The 17,242-nt window shown below is 36.5% G+C and overlaps 1 protein-coding gene across 8 annotated transcripts in view; it reads right to left on the bottom strand.

Moving 5' to 3' along the window:
* The window catches only part of LOC123529246 (molybdate-anion transporter-like), a 172,472-nt gene that overhangs the window by 111,141 nt on the left and 44,089 nt on the right, over positions 1-17,242 (bottom strand). For all 8 annotated transcript variants that reach the window (XR_008366701.1, XR_006682089.2, XR_006682088.2 and 5 more), the window contains exons 3-4: positions 4,869-4,929; positions 4,212-4,319 (exon numbers count right to left, since the gene is read on the bottom strand). Coding sequence is in view for 5 of the 8 variants with exons in the window: in XM_045309485.2 (XP_045165420.1) it covers positions 4,212-4,319; positions 4,869-4,929 (169 nt within the window). In the remaining 3 variants the exon portion in view is untranslated. The remainder of the gene's footprint in view (positions 1-4,211; positions 4,320-4,868; positions 4,930-17,242) is intronic.

Consider the following 17,242-nt stretch of genomic DNA (forward strand, 5'->3'; position numbering starts at 1 on the left):
AAATTTGATGCCATGCAGCCAAATGTGAAGCCGTTTAACGAAACACGAGTATGTGCATTGTAAACGGTTAATAAGACTATCAGTTCATAAGTTTGACCTGTTATAAATATAGATTCTGGATCAGTTTTATATAAAAATATCTTAAAATTTGTCCTAAAACCGACCTTGTGGTAAAATTCTAACACTTAATTTTACACAGTTCCTATGATTTATCTGAATATTAAAAGGGACCTTATTTTCGAGAAACATCTTTCTTCTTAGTTTAAGCTTTGTCATGATATGCTTCGTTTAAAAGACTCAGTAACAGAAAACAAGAGGACCATGATGGTCCTGAATCGCTCACCTCTTCCCACATGACCCAGTTTTGAGTATGACATTGTTTTTTCTATTATTTGACATAGTGACCTAGTTTTTGAGCTCATGTGACCCAGTTCTGAACTTGACCTAGATATTATCAAGATATAAATTCTGACCAATTTTCATGAAGATCCATTGAAAAATATGGTCTCTAGAGAGGTCACAAGGTTTTCCTGTTATTTGACCTACTGACCTAGTTTTCAAAGGTACGTGACCCTGTTTTGAACTTTACCTAGATATCATCAAGGTGAACATTCTCACTAATTTTCATGAAGATCTCTTGAAAAATATGGCCTCTAGAGAGGTCACAAGGTTTTTCTATTTTTATACTTACTGGCCTAGTTTTTGACCGCACATGACCCAGTTTCTAAACTGATCTAGATATCATCAAGGTGAACATTCAGATCAATTTTCATGAAGATCCATTAAAAAAAATGGCCTCTAGAGAGGTCAAAAGATTTTTCTAACTTTAGACCTACTGACCTAGTTTTTGACTGAAGTTGACCCAGTTTCAAACTTTTTTCAAACTTGACCTAGATATCATCAAGATGAACATTCAGACCAACTTTCATACAGATCCCATGAAAAGTATGGCCTCAAGAGAGGTCACAAGGTTTTTTTTATTATTTGACCTACTGACCTAGTTTTTTAAGGCACGTGACCCAGTTTCAAATTTATCCTAGATATCATCAAGGTGAACATTCTGACCAATTTTTATGAAGATCCATTCAAGGGTATGGCCTATAGAGAGGTCACAAGGTTTTTCTATTTCAAGACCTACTGACCTAGTTTTTGATTGCAGTTGACCCAGTTTCAAACTTGACCTAGATATCATCAAGATAAACATTCAGACCAACTTTCATACAGATCCCATGAAAAATATGGCCTCTAGAGAGGTCACAACGTTTTTTCATTATTTGACCTACTGATCTACTTTTTGATGGCACGTGACCCACTTTCGAACTTGACCTAGATATAATCAAGATGAACATTCTGACCAATTTTTATGGAGATCCATTCACAAGTATGGCCTCTAGAAAGGTCACAAGGTTTTTCTATTTTTAGACCTACTGACCTAGTTTTTGACCGCACATAACCCTGTTTCGAACTTGACCTAGATATCATCAAGATGAACATTCAGACCAACTTTCATACAGATCACATGAAAAATATGGCCTTTAGAGAGGTCACAAGGTTTTTCTATTATTTGACCTACTGACCTAGTTTTTAAAGGCACGTGGCCCACTTTCGAACTTGATCTAGATATCATCAAGATGAACATTCAGACCAACTTTCATACAGATCCCATGAAAAATATGGCCTCTAGAGAGGTCACAAGGTTTTTCTATAATTTGACCTACTGACCTAGTTTTTGACGGCACGTGACCCACTTTCAAATCTGACCTAGATATCATCAAGGTGAACATTCTGACCAATTTTCATGAAGATCTCATGAAATATATGGCCTCTAGAGAGGTCACAAGGTTTTTCTATTTTTAGACCTATTGACCTATTTTTTGACCGCATGTGACCCAGTTTTGAACTTGATCTAGATATCATCAAGATGAACATTCAGACCAACTTTCATACAGATCCCATGAAAAATATGGCCTTTAGAGAGGTCACAAGGTTTTTCTATTATTTGACCTACTGACATAGTTTTTGAAGGCACGTAACCTAGTTTCAAACTTGACCTAGATATCATCAAGTTGAACATTCTGATCAATTTTCATGATGATCTTGTGAAATATATGGCCTCTAGAGAGGTCACAAGGTTTTTCTATTTTTAGACCTACTGACCTAGTTTTTGAAGGCACGTGACCCAGTTTCGAACTTGACCTAGATATCATCAAGATGAACATTCTGACCAACTTTCATAAAGATCCCACAAAAAATGTGACCTCTAGAGTGGTCACAAGCAAAAGTTTACGGACGCACAGACGCACTGACGGACGACAGACACCGCGCGATCACAAAAGCTCACCTTGTCACTTTGTGACAGGTGAGCTAAAAATAATGACAAAACAAGGCAGTCTGAAAGACAGCTAAATCCCCCGCCACTGCTATGGATAGTGAAAGGGTAAAACCTTTGATTTTAGCTGTGACCTTGACCTTGAACTGACACGGCTGACTCATGAATTCTGCACAGCGTCTTGATGAGGTGATCATTTGACCAAAGTTTCATGAAAATCCTTCAAGCGGTTTAGGAGATACAGAGCTGAAACCTTTGACCTTCAGTTGTGACCTTGACCTTGAGTTGACATGGCTGACTCATGAGTTCTTGATGAGGTGATCATTTGACCAAAGTTTGATGAAAATCCTTCAAGGGGTTAAGGAGATACAGAGTGGACACCAAATGGAAGGCTCAAACCTTCGACCCTTAGTTGTGACCTTGACCTTGAGCTGGCATGGTTGACTCATAATTTCTGCACATCGTCTTGATGAGGTAATCATTTGACCCAGGTTTTATAAAATTCCTTCAAGGGGTTTAGGAGATATAGAGTGGACACGAAATGGAAAGCTCAAACCTTTGACCTTCAGTTGTGACCTTGAACTTGAGCTGACAAGGCTGACTCATAAGTTCTGCACATCGCCTTGATGAGGTGATCGTTTGACCCAAGTTTGATGAAAATCCTTCAAGGGGTTTAGGAGATATAGATCGGACACAAAATGGAAGGTTCAAACCTTTGACCCTAAGTTGTGACCCTGACCTTGAGCTGGCATGACTGACTCATGGGTTCTGCACATCGTCTTGATGAGGTGATCATTTGACCCAAGTTTTATAAAATTCCTTCAAGGGGTTTAAGAGATATAGAGCGGACACAAAATGGCAGGCTCAAACCTTTGACCTTGAGTTGTGACCTTGACCTTGAGCCGGCATGGCTGACTCATGGGTTCTGCACATCATCTTGATGAGGTGATCATTTGACCTAAGTTTTATCAATTTTCTTCAAGGTTTAGGAGATATAGAGCGGACAAAAAATGGCAGGCTCAAACCTTTGACCTTGAGTTGTGACCTTGACCTTGAACCGACAAGGCTGACTCATGGGTTCTGCACATCGTCTTGATGAGGTGATCATTTGACCCAAGTTTCATGAAAATCCTTCAAGGGGTTTAGGAGATACGGACCGGACACGAATTTGTTACGGACGGAAGGACGGAAGGATGGATGGAAGGACAGACGGAAGGACGGACGGACGGAAGGACGGACGCAGACCATTCCTATAATCCCTCCGCCACGGCGGGGGATTAATTAACAAACACTAAAAATCTCCCGAGTTAATTATCAATCATATAAATTAAATGTTAACATGTTTATGTTTCTAGACAGTATGTCGAAATTACATGTACTTCACTGTACACTATTTTGTCAATTTTTGTTTGTTTGTTCGTTTTTTCGGGGATGGGTGGGGGCGGAAGATCTTATGCCGTTTCTAAACAGTATTTCATTCAAGTCCTGGATTTCATACAAGTAATAACTGCCGTTTCTAAACAGTATTTCATTTAAGTCCTGGATTTCATACAAGTATTAACTTTATCTCCACAAGTATCTGCTACGCTCGCTCGGTTCACAATTCCCCTTACAGGTCGTATGAAATCCAGGAAACTGACTGTCCAAGTTAAATGAAATTAAATACTGTTTAAAAATGGCATAAGATCTCCCCACCCCCTCCCCCACTCCCGAAAGAACCCCGCCCCCCCAAAACACCCCCACAGTGAATTGGAACATGTTAGACAAGTATCAGGTAGAAAACATTCAGCTATAGTACAATACTTAGGCTCCGATACATGATGACCACACCCGCGACCTTGTGGACAGATGGACGGTATACCTTTAATATATAATCTTTTACCTTATTGTGTTCAAAGACAAGCCAAGATTCAAAAGCGCTGTATAAAATTGATGTCGCTGTTCCGCCTAGAAGTCGTCCTATCATAAGCACCCAGAAATTGTTGAAATGCTGAAAAATCATGAAGCATAATTACATTAGTTCCATCTAAGGTTATGAATCATCAATTCTATGAACATGACAAAAAAATTTAGAGACATACACTAAATCAAGTGAAGCTATATAAAAGAAAACAGTGTTAAATAGTTGCTTTATTGAATGAACTGTGTATAAACAAGAAGCATGTGTGTTTTTGAATTAGACTGATATTCCAAGTTTGTTAAGAATACAGTTATTAGGTTTGCTTCGACAGACTGATCCATCAAATCATGTAAGGTTCAGTGATTGACCAATTTATTTTTGTTTATAACTATTCTTACTTATCTTTGAAAGCACTGTGACTACCTGGACAAAACAAAATCAGAGTAAGTATACAATTCATTTGTATGCAACTGTATACAACAAAATATTGTTTTTTAAATTCCTTTCTGTTTTAGTAAATCATGTCATTCTACTAAATTACTTTTTAGTGAACATAAAATTATTAGGTATACTTTAGTAAGTGTAAAAATTTTGTTACAACAACAACATAATACAGATCTGCAGTACAAACATACTTACTTTGGTAATACATGCTGCCCCATACAGGATTCCATACAGTATGCAGTTATTTCTCCGGCCACTGAAAGAAAGGTATTTGCTATATATTTGCTAAAATATATAATACCTTATCATTTAAAACTTGGTCTTATTTTATTAAAATGGTAAAAATACTTGTAAATACAAACTTTATTTTTAAAAAGTGTAAATATTGAAGCTCAAGGTATATCGTAGTTTTCACAGCAACATTAAAACACACTGATATTTTGTGCACTTATTATGAAGAAAAAGAATCTATTTACATTATGTACATTCAATTATTTTGTAAAATTTTGTGCACACATATACAAACGAGACACACTTGCCTAACAAACAACCTCACAAATCTGATAAAAAAAAAATGACAGAGAAAGTAAGAATTTGACGTCCAAGAAGTATATGGTTGTAACTGTTACTCAGTTGCGACGGGTTTCATGTACTAAGGGGTTCTGGTTCAGAAGGGTTTCACCGTAGAGGTAAACCCCAGGTGCCCATGCAGGCATTTTTTCAAACAATCTAGCTTTATCAGTAGTTAATGGGATTATAGTCATATAATGGATTTGTTTGAAATGTTAATATCTGATCCTTTATATTTATTTCCATTCAATGAGTGCTTAATACATGTTAGATTTTCAGTGGAGGTATATTTCAACTGGTTACCAAACAGTGCTTAATACATGTTAGGTTTTCAGTGGAGGTATTTTTCAACTGGTTACCAAACAGTGCTTAATACATGTTAGGTTTTCAGTGGAGGTATATTTCAACTGGTTACCAAACAGTGCTTAATACATGTTAGGTTTTCAGTGGAGGTATTTTTCAACTGGTTACCAAACAGTGCTTAATACATGTTAGGTTTTCAGTGGAGGTATTTTTCAACTGGTTACCAAACAATGCTTAATACATGTTAGATTTTCAGTGGAGGTATTTTTAACAGTGCCTAATACATGTTAAATTTTCAGTGGAGGTATTTTTCAACTGGTTACCAAACAGTACTTAATACATCTTAGATTTTCAGTGGAGGTATTTTTCAACTGGTTACCATACAGTGCTTAATACATGTTAGGTTTTCAGGGGAGGTATTTTTCAACTGGTTACCATACAGTGCTTAATACATGTTAGATTTTCAGTGGAGGTATTTTTAACAGTGCCTAATACATGTTAAATTTTCAGTGGAGGTATTTTTCAACTGGTTACCAAACAGTACTTAATACATCTTAGATTTTCAGTGGAGGTATTTTTCAACTGGTTACCAAACAAAGCTTAATACATCTTCGATTTTCAGTGGAGGTATTTTTCAACTGGTTACCATACAGTGCTTAATACATGTTAGATTTTCGGTGGAGGTATTTTTCAATTGGTTACCAAACAATGCTTAATACATGTAAAATTTTCAGTGGTTACTGAACAAAGGTAGAGTTATTTTAGCATAATTATAAATTTGATAAAATACACTTTTTGTACAAAATAATATGAATATAAGAACAAACTGTATTAGATTTGTTAAGTTTTGCACTGACAGTTTATTACAAGTTTGTAAACTTATCATTACCTCCCTTTACCTATCTGGGTTGCAAAACCTGAACATACATTGGAAATGATTTTCAAAGCACACTTTTAAAACTTATCTTTTAATATCAAATGCATTTTTTTGTAAAAATAGAAATTATGTGTGCAGGATGTGTTTAGCATTTCCAGGACATAAGTAGGATTGTGAAGCACACCCAGGAGTGGGTACATAAGTAGAATATGTGTAGCACACCTAGGAGAGGGTACATAAGTAGGATATGTGTAGCACACCCAGGAGTGGGTACGTAAGCAGGATATGTGCAGCACACCCAGGAGTGGGTACGTAAGTAGGATATGTGCAGCACACCCAGGAGTGGGTACGTAAGCAGGATATGTGCAGCACACCCAGGAGTGGGTACGTAAGCAGGGTATGTGCAGCACACCCAGGAGTGGGTAAGTAAGTAGGATATGTGCAGCACACCCAGGAGTGGGTACGTAAGCAGGGTATGTGCAGCACACCCAGGAGTGGGTACATAAGTAGGATATGTGCAGCACACCCAGGAGTGGGTATGTAAGCAGGGTATGTGCAGCACACCCAGGAGTGGGTACGTAAGTAGGATATGTGTAGCACACCCAGGAGTGGGTACGTAAGTAGGATATGTGCAGCACACCCAGGAGTGGGTACGTAAGTAGGATATGTGCAGCACACCCAGGAGTGGGTACGTAAGTAGGATATGTGCAGCACACCCAGGAGTGGGTACCTAAGTAGGATATGTAGCACACCCAGGAGTGGGTACCAATAGATATGTGTAGCACACCAGGATATGTGGCACACCAGAGTGGGTACGTAATAGGATAGTGCAGCACACCCAGGAGTGGTACGTAAGTAGGATATGTGCACACCAGGGTGGTACTAATAGGATATGTGCAGCACACCCAGGAGTGGGTAGTAAGTAGGATATGTGCAGCACACCCAGGAGTGGGTACGTAATAGGATATGTGCAGCACACCAGAGTGGTAATAAGTAGGATATTGGAACGGATGTAAGTAGGATATGTGCAGCACACCAGATTAGGAGTAGGTATGTGAACACTCAAGTAGTATAGATATGTGCAGCACACCAGATGGACCAGAGTAGGTGTACACCAGAAGTAATAATAGGATATGTGTAGCACATGGGTAGAAATAATACATTTGCTTTTATCATAGGTAAAATATTTTAGTATGCATTTTAGTTATTTATGAAGAATTTAAATCTAAATACTTGCTATATATTAGGTGTAAATATTGATTAAATTATCATTAATTAACAATTACTAAAAACTCATAATTTACTCCTATCTAGCAGCTGTAATTAGTAGTGGTAACAGCTTTGTTCTCACAAAGTATATTCAATCTTACAGTTGAACAAGAGCTGTCCATAAGACAGCATGCTCGACTTTTCTTAGTGCTTGACTCTGAATTAGAGCTTTGCCAGTAAAAGCTTTGTAAAACTTTAACCAAAAGATTCAAAGTTAAACTAGAGCTATCACTAAAGGTGATGAATGTACCCCCCCGCATGCACTGACACAGTACATTGCAATTTGACGCACACAAGATTGCATAATTACTGTAAGTATATAGACTGTATGTATACAGTATAGTAACAAAAAACAAAGTCCCATAACTATGCAGAATATTTATCTAAAAGAATGTAACATGCACCATGCACAACTAGGGTTGGTACTGATCACTTGTGTAAAGTTTCATTAAATTGTGTGTAAGGGTTTGGTAGATTAGGCACGCACAAGACTGCATATGCAGACTGTATGTACATAGTATGTTAACAAGAAACAAAGTCCCATAACTCTGCAATTTTTGTCGCTGAAAGAACTTAACATGCCCTATGCACAACTACTGTTGTTACTGATCATTTGTGTGAAGTTTCATTAAATTGTGTCAAGGGGATGAGGAGAGATAGTGCGCACAAGATTTTGTCTATGTATACACTATATAGTAAAGTAACAAAAAAACAAAGTCCCATAACTCTGCAAATTTTTTTTCTGAAAGAACCTAACATGCCCCATGCACAACTACTGTTGTTACTGATCACTTGTGTGAAGTTTCATTAAACTGTGTCAAGGGGATGAGGAGAGATGGTGCGCACAAGATTGTGTCTATGTATATAGTAAAGTAACAAAAAAAACAAAGTCCCATAACTCTGCAAAAAAATTTTCTAAAAGAATCTAACATTCCCCATGCACAACTACTGTTGTTACTGATCACTTGTGTGAAGTTTCATTAAATTGTGTCATGGGGATGAGGAGAGATGGTGCGCACAAGATTGTGTCTATGTATATAGTATAGTAACAAAAAAAACAAAGTCCCATAACTCTGCAAATTTTTTTTCTAAAAGAACCTAACATGCCCCATGCACAACTACTGTTGGTACTGATCACTTGTGTGAAGTTTCATTAAATTGTGTCAAGGGGATGAGGAGAGATGGTGCGCACAAGATTGTGTCTATGTATATAGTATAGTAACAAAAAAACAAAGTCCCATAACTCTGCAATTTTTTTTTCTAAAAGAACCTAACATGACCCATGCACAACTACTGTTGGTACTGATCACTTGTGTAAAGTTTCATTAAATTCTGTCAAGGGAATGAGGAGAGATGGTGCGCACAAGATTGCGTCTACAGACAGACGGACAGACGGCCAGACGGACAGACAGACAGACAACCTGAAACCAGTATACCCCCCCTTACAACTTTGTTGTCGGGGGTACAAAAAGGGCACAACTCTTGTCAAAACTCAAATCAGAGTTATGGGGACTGTTTCTCCTGTTGAAGACTTTGGTGTTGCCAAAATTGAATGATGGACCAGTCCATTTCAGAAATTTAGCAGGGTAAAGGTTAATTATGTAACATTATACCCATAAAGGGACTTCCATAAATAGAGTCAGTTCCTAAATGAAGGAAAAAATTCTCAAATTCAGCTAATCAAAATACAATTGAAAGACAAACTGCATCAAAACAAGAGCTGTCCGTAAGACAGCGCGCTCAACTATTCAGCGATTTGGCAGTAAAATGAATTTATGTCTCAATAAGAGACCTCTACTTTAAAAGGAAGATACACCAAGATATAACAAGAGATCACAGAGTGATCTTGGCGCCCACCAATGCGCCACTTTTGAGTGTTCCAAATTTCAAGACTTATTGACTAGCTCAAGGTCAAATTTCATTTCCGTATACAACACAGTGCATATGGTCCAAATTCGAAAGCTGTAGCTTGAGAAATGTGAAAGTAGGTCACTAGGTCAATGTCAAGGTCAAAGTTTGTTTCAGTACACAATCCTATGCATGTGGTCTAAATCTGAAGCCTGTCGCTACAGAAATGTGAAAGTAGGTCACTAGGTCAATCTTAAGGTTAAAGTTTATTTTGGTACACAAAACTATGCAAGTGGTCCAAATTTGAAGGCTGTAGCTTGAGAAATGTAAAAGTAGGTCACTAGGTCAAAATCAAGGTCAAATTCTATTTCGGAATACAAAACTATGCATGTGGTCCAAATTTGAAGCCTGTACCTTCAAAAATGTGAAAGTAGGTCACTAGGTCAGTGTAAAGGTCAAAGTTCATTTCGGTACACAAAATTATGCATGTGGTCCAAATTTGAAGGGTATAGCTTGAGAAATGTAAAAGTAGGTCACTAGGTCAAAATCAAGGTCAAATTTTATTTTGGAATACAAAACTATGCATGTGGTCCAAATTTGAAGCCTGTACCTTAAAATTGTGAAAGTAGGTCACTAGGTCAATGTAAAAGTCAAAGTTCATTTCAACACAAAACTATGCAAGTGGTCAAAATTTGAAGGCTGTAGCTTGAGAAATGTAACAGTAGGTCACCAGGTCAAAATCAAGGTCAAATTTTATTTCGGAATATAAAACTATGCATGTGGTCCAAATTTGAAGCCTGTACCTTCAAAAACGTGAAAGTAGGTCACTAGGTCAACGTGAAGGTCAAGGTTTTTTTCGGTACACAAACCTATGCGTGTGGTCCAAATTTGAAGGCTGTAGCTTGAGAAATGTGAAAGTAGGTCACTAGGTAAAAATCAAGGTCAAATTTCATTTTGAAACACAGAACTATGCATATGGTCCAAATCTGACGCCTGTACCTTCAAAAATGTGAAAGTAGGTCACCAGGTCAAAATCAAGGTCTAAGTTTTTTCCAGTGCACAAAACTATGCATGTGGTCCAAATTTGAAGGCTGTAGCTACAGAAATGTGAAAGTAGGTCACTAGGTCAAAATCAAGGTCAACTCATGTCAAGGTTCATCTTGCCACTCAAAAATATACATGTGGTCCAAATTTGAAGGCTGTAGCTACAGAAATGTGAAAGTAGGTCACTAGGTCAAAATCAAGGTCAACTCATGTCAAGGTTCATCTTGCCACTCAAAAATATACATGTGGTCCAAATATGAATGTTGTAGTTATTGACAAGAACATTTTAAAAGCTTTTCCCTATATAAGTCTATATGAACCATGTGATCCCCGGGGTGAGGCCATTTTTGACCCTAGGGGGATAATTTGAACAAACTTGGTAGAGAACCACTAGATGATGCTACATTACAAGTATCAAAGCCTTAGGCTTTGTGGTTTGGACAAGAAGATTTTCAAAGTTTTTCCTTATATAAGTCTATGTAAACCATATGACCCCCAGGGCGGGGCCATATTTGACCCTAGGGGTATAATTTGAACAATCTTAGTAGAAGACTACTAGATGATGTCACATACAAATTATCAAAGCCCTAGGCCCTGTGGTTTTGGACAAGAGGTTATTCAAAATTTTTCCCTATATAAGTCTATATAAACCATGTGACCCCCAGGGCGGGGCCATATTTGATCCCCAGAGAAATAATTTGAATCATCTTGGTAGAAGACCACTAGATGATGCTTCAAACCAAATATCAAAGCCCTAGGCTCTGTGGTTTTGGACAAGAAGGTTTTCAAAGTTTTTCCCTATATAAATCTATGTAAAATATAGAAATAAACAAAGGGCCATAACTCACTCAAAAATTGTGGAACCAGTCTGATTTTCAGGGGGACACAACTAGGGTACCAACACATCATTCTGACAAAGTTTGGTCAAAATCCCCCCAGTAGTTTCTGAGGAGATGCGATAACGAGAAATTGTTAACGGACAGACGGACGGACGGACGGACGGAATGACGGACGGACGGACCACGGACGCAGAGTGATTTTAATAGCCCATCATCTGATGATGGTGGGCTAAAAAGACCTTACTACTCAGAGGGGTTAAAGGTCAAGTATGGAAGGGGTACTGACATTCTTTATTTTGATGGAATTAAATTATATCAGAAACAAGAGTGCCAGAATGTCACAATATACGCCCATCATAGCAAATTTCTTTACACTAGCAACTGTATTTGCAAATGGAATTTTAATTCTGTGGTTGTGTAGTAATTATTGTAATCTTTTGTTTTTCTAAAAGTCCACAAAAAAAAACTCCTTACTAGGCAGAGATACCTTAAAAGACACCTAAAATTTGGAAGTAACATCTATGTTGTACCACAGAAAAGTGGTCTTGGTTTTTCCCTACGGTCAATTATAAACAAGAGATCACAGAGTGATCTTGACACCCACCAATGTGCCATTTTTGAGTGTTCCAAATTTCAAGACTTATTGACTACCTCAAGGTCAAATTTCATTTCCGTACACAACACTGTGCATGTGGTCCAAATTCGAAAGCTGTAGCTTGAGAAATGTGAAAGTAGGTCACTAGATCAATTTCAAGGACAAAGTTCTTTGTACACAAAATTATGCATGTTCATCAAGTTTGAAGACTGTAGCTTGAGAAATGTGAAAGCAGGTCACTAGGTCAATCTTAAGGACAAAGTTTAATTCGGTATACAAAACTACGCAAGTAGTCCAAATTTGAAGGCTGCAGCTTGTGAAATGTGTAAGTAGGTCACTAGGTCAAAATCAAAGTCAAATTTCACTTCAGAACACAAATCTATGCATGTAGTTCAAATTTGAAGCCTGTACCTTCAAATATGTGAAAGTAGGTCACTAGGTAAATGTCAAGGTCAAAGTTTGTTTCAGTACACAATCCTATGCATGTGGTCTAAATTTGAAGCCTGTAGCTACAGAAATGTGAAAGTAGGTCACTAGGTCAATCTTAAGGTCAAAGTTCATTTCGGTACACAAAACTATGCAAGTGGTCCACATTTGAAGGCTGTAGCTTGAAAAATGTAAAAGTAGGTCACTAGGTCAAAATAAAGGTCAAATTTTATTTTGGAATACAAAACTATGCATGTGGTCCAAATTTGAAGCCTGTACCTTCAAAAATGTGAAAGTAGGTCACTAGGTCAATGTAAAGGTCAAAGTTTGTTTCGGTACACAAAACTAAGCATGTGGTCCAAATTTGAAGGCTGTAGCTTGAGAAATGTAAAAGTAGGTCAGTAGGTCAAAATCAAGGTCAAATTTTATTTCGGAATACAAAACTATGCATGTGATCTAAATTTGAAGCCTGTACCTTCAAAAATGTGAAAGTAGGTCACTAGGTCAATGTAAAGGTCAAAGTTCATTTCAGTACACAAAACTATGCAAGTGGTCCAAATTTGAAGGCTGTAGCTTGAGAAATGTAAAAGTAGGTCACCAGGTCAAATTCAAGGTCAAATTTTATTTCAGAATACAAAACTATGCATGTGGTCCAAATTTGAAGCCTGTACCTTCAAAAATGTGAAAGTAGGTCTCTAGGTCAATGTGAAGGTCAAAGTGTTTTTCGGTACAGAAAACTATGCATGTGGTCCAAATTTGAAGGCTGTAGCTTGAGAAATGTGAAAGTAGGTCACTAGGTCAAAATCAATGTCAAATTTCATTTTGAAACACGGAACTATGCATATGGTCCAAATTTGACGCCTGTACCTTCAAAAATGTGAAAGTAGGTCACTAGGTCAAAATCAAGGTCTAAGTTTTTTCCAGTGCACAAAACTATGCATGTGGTCCAAATTTGAAGGCTGTAGCTACAGAAATGTGAAAGTAGGTCACTAGGTCAAAATCAAGGTCAACTCATGTCAAGGTTCATCTTGCCACTCAAAAATATACATGTGGTCCAAATTTGAATGTTGTAGTTATTGACAAGAACATTTTAAAAGCTTTTCCCTATATAAGTCTATATGAACCATGTGACCCCCGGGGCGGGGCCATATTTGACCCTAGGGGGATAATTTGAACAAACTTTGTAGAGAACCACTAGATGATGCCAGGGCTCCACACTAACGCTGGTCCGCTGGTCCGAGACCAGTGCTTTTCAGGGAGGACCACTAACTTCTCGAACCTGTGTGGTCCCATGGACCACCAAAAATTACAAGCAAGTCATTTTATAGTAAATTAATAAACATTGAATTGTTCACGGTACTGCAGTTTAAAAACAGAATTTGGTTTTCCCCGTGTATATTTTTTTGAAATTTGGAATGCCTGGATGTAACGCTGATACTAAAACCCGGGAACGGAACACGATAACTTATCTATCTGCTTGAAGTATTCATTTACGAACTATTGAGGTATCAGTACAGTATCCAGCGTTCGGTAGAGCCGAGGTTCCAGATTTTGACCCGCGAAAATCGAGAAAAACTCGTATCTGACTCGCACAGAAAATGCCCCATGCGTTGGCGTGACCCGCGGAAATTTTCTTTGATTCGTCTCGAGTTCGAAAGTTCTGCCCCTGTGCCAATCAAAATCCCAGTGAATTTAAATATTGTTTGCCGCCATAAGCGGAAGTATGGCAGTAGGCGGAGCGTCGTATATTAATTAGCTACTGACATATGTCAATTACGCCACGCGCCAACTGACACGTTGTCATCTCGCGGTTTGTATTTAGTGCCCGTCATTATCAAAAGTGTTTATTGGTCAAAAAGTTAAAAGTTAATTGATAAACAATGCAAAAAGCAGCCTATTATCGTGTTTGTACAACTTGTTAATTAGCAGTATACAGCAGAAGCTGTATGGGTCACACATTAAACCGGAATCCACCTAAAAACCGGAATACACCGGAATACACTTTCTATAACCGGAATACACCTGTATTTTTTTTTAATTAAAGGTATTTTTGAGGGTTTTTTGATATAATTCAATCATATATATCATAAATAATCAACATATGAAAGGAAAATAAAATACGTTCACGCAAAACGATTTTATAAGAGATAGAAAATTCGGCGACCGCGCGGGAAATTACCATAACCGAAATACATCCGTATTTCTTCAACAAATGCTATTTTTGAAGTAGTTTATGACTGAATTCAAAGATATATATCATAAATAATTAATTTTCGAAATGAAATTAAAATACTTTTGCGCATTACGTTTTGTACACGATTTAAAATCGGCGAAGGCACTGGAAATTTGCGTATTCGTAAATGAATTTCCATGCCACCCGTATTTCTTAAATAAATCGTATTTTTAGCGTTTATGACATAATTCAATCATATCTAAAATAAATAATTAATTTACAAAAGGAAATTAAAATGCGCAAAACGTTTTATACGAGGTTGAAAATTTGTTGAGCGCACGGGAAATTGCGCACTCGTGGATGAACCACAATCGCCATAATTTTGTTAGATTTTAACTTAGGTAGGTAAATTTCTTTCAAGTTTCGATTCCTGAAGGAATTTACATTATTGTAAGAATATCTTAAAAGTAAGGTGTCTTGTCAAAAATATACATGTACAAAGATGCATTTAAAACCGCAACGACATCATATTGCTATATTTTAAAACCACATTTCTATTTACGTTCACGAGGTCACGTAACCTATTATGCCGCACTGACAGAAGTTTGTTTGCCAAAAATCGTTTTACTCCATTTATTTAAATTGCAGCCGCTTTTTCATTATTTAAGATTTTTTTATTCTGTTTTTTTTTTTGTATTTTCTGGTCAAAAGTCTGAATTTTATGGCCATAGTATGTATCATTTATTTACTTTTTGAAAGAAATAAGTAATTCAGATCGCGCTGTTTGAAGTTTTACAAATAATTATGACAAAATTCGACCGTTTTTATAGAATTTTCCCTGTATTACTATCGATATCTTATTAAAATCGTTATAGAATTCAAATTGTATTACTTCTTAAGCGGTGTTGAAAACTTGAAGCGATAATATGAAGAAATGAATGCACTACGTGCGTTTTTTGTACGTGTTGATAAACAAAAGTAACGTCGAGCGATGTAAATTAGATATTACGATAGGTCGCACGTGCTCGTGGAATGGAAAATTACCGGCATGATGTTTTGTATCTTTACGATTCCCGGGTAAATTCCAGTCAATACAAATAATAAGTTTGTTGACGTTTTTCGCGATGTAATTTCTGAATTTTGATAAAGTTATGACGTAAAAACACTTCTCCTAAATTTCCAGAGTGAACAGGAATTACTAAAACTGATTTTAACAAAATAAGGAATTCTGTAAATGAAACACTGAAAAAGTATTTAAAGGAAGACTATGTTGATAAAGGAAAACGACTACGATACCCGAGACATTATGATTGAGACTTAGTGCATCCTGGAGAGAAGGAAGGAGGAATGAAAATATACAATACATCGCTGTTTTAGCAAAACATTGAATTAGTATTGAAAAAATAAAAAATTATACTGAATGTACCTGTTTTTCTTCAATTTTTCAATTTGCAATTATATCGACAAGAACAGAACAAAAGTTTATTCAGTAATTTGTACATAAGTATAATACCTCATTACATAATATACATTGACATACAAGATATGATCATGTGACAGTTGTTGAAAATTTATAAACGGATCGTAACGGGCAAGTATGAAATTGAATAAAAGCGTATCATATTTAACTGCACTTACCTTGTCAGACATTATTTGTCATATGTCTCATGTGTGTGCTTACAAATATACTGATTAATTGATATAATCAATAGGTGTGATAATCCAATCAAACTCTATCAGGACTAATCAGAGGCACGTGTTTGTTACGCTACATATATTAAGGATATTAATTGTGCTTTGGAAATAAGCGCAGTAAACGTTTTTATATTTATATATTAAACATGATATAATTCTTTTGAAAACTGATTTTCCGTAATTTATTCTCTTCTTAAATTATCAAATTAAACATGAAGAAATAATTCAATTAGTTCCAATAATAAACATACGGCCGGTTCTTTCCGATCAGGGCGGTTTATGCAGTGACATGTGACTTGTGTATAATTCATTTAAAAATTGAATATTGATATTTTTTCTTAATTTATTTTCTTTTTTATTTGTTAAACGAAATGCGAAATATGAAGAAATAATTAAATAATTTCCAATTAAAAACATGTGACATGCCCTTTCCGATCAGCGCGGTGTATTTCGGTTATGGAAATTTCTCGCGCAGTCGCCGAACTTCAATCTCGTATAAAATCATTTTGCGTGAACGTATTTTATTTTTCTTTCGTATGTTAATTATTTATGATATATATGATTGAATTATATCAAAAAACCTTCAAAAATACCTTTAACTTAAAAAATACAGGTGTATTCCGGTTATGGAAAGTGTATTCCGGTTTTTAGGTGGATTCCGGTTTAATGTGTGACTGTGCTGTATTGTTGTCTTGCCGATTATTACTGAACAACAAATTGGATAATGAATTTCATTTATTTTATGTGCTTGACACGTTTATATAAGCCGATCGGCCGTTACGATCTATAGCATTTTATTTAATTTATTATCATTACCGAGGCTTTGTTTGGGCAAAAACAAATAAAAATGCTTTTAATAAGCAGAAATTATAAGTATTCAATAGGTATAAAGGAAAAAAAAGAAATTTATAACACGTATTTTATCAAGAA

The sequence above is a fragment of the Mercenaria mercenaria genome, chromosome 13 (assembly GCF_021730395.1).
Source record: "Mercenaria mercenaria strain notata chromosome 13, MADL_Memer_1, whole genome shotgun sequence".
Lineage (NCBI taxonomy): Eukaryota > Metazoa > Mollusca > Bivalvia > Venerida > Veneridae > Mercenaria > Mercenaria mercenaria.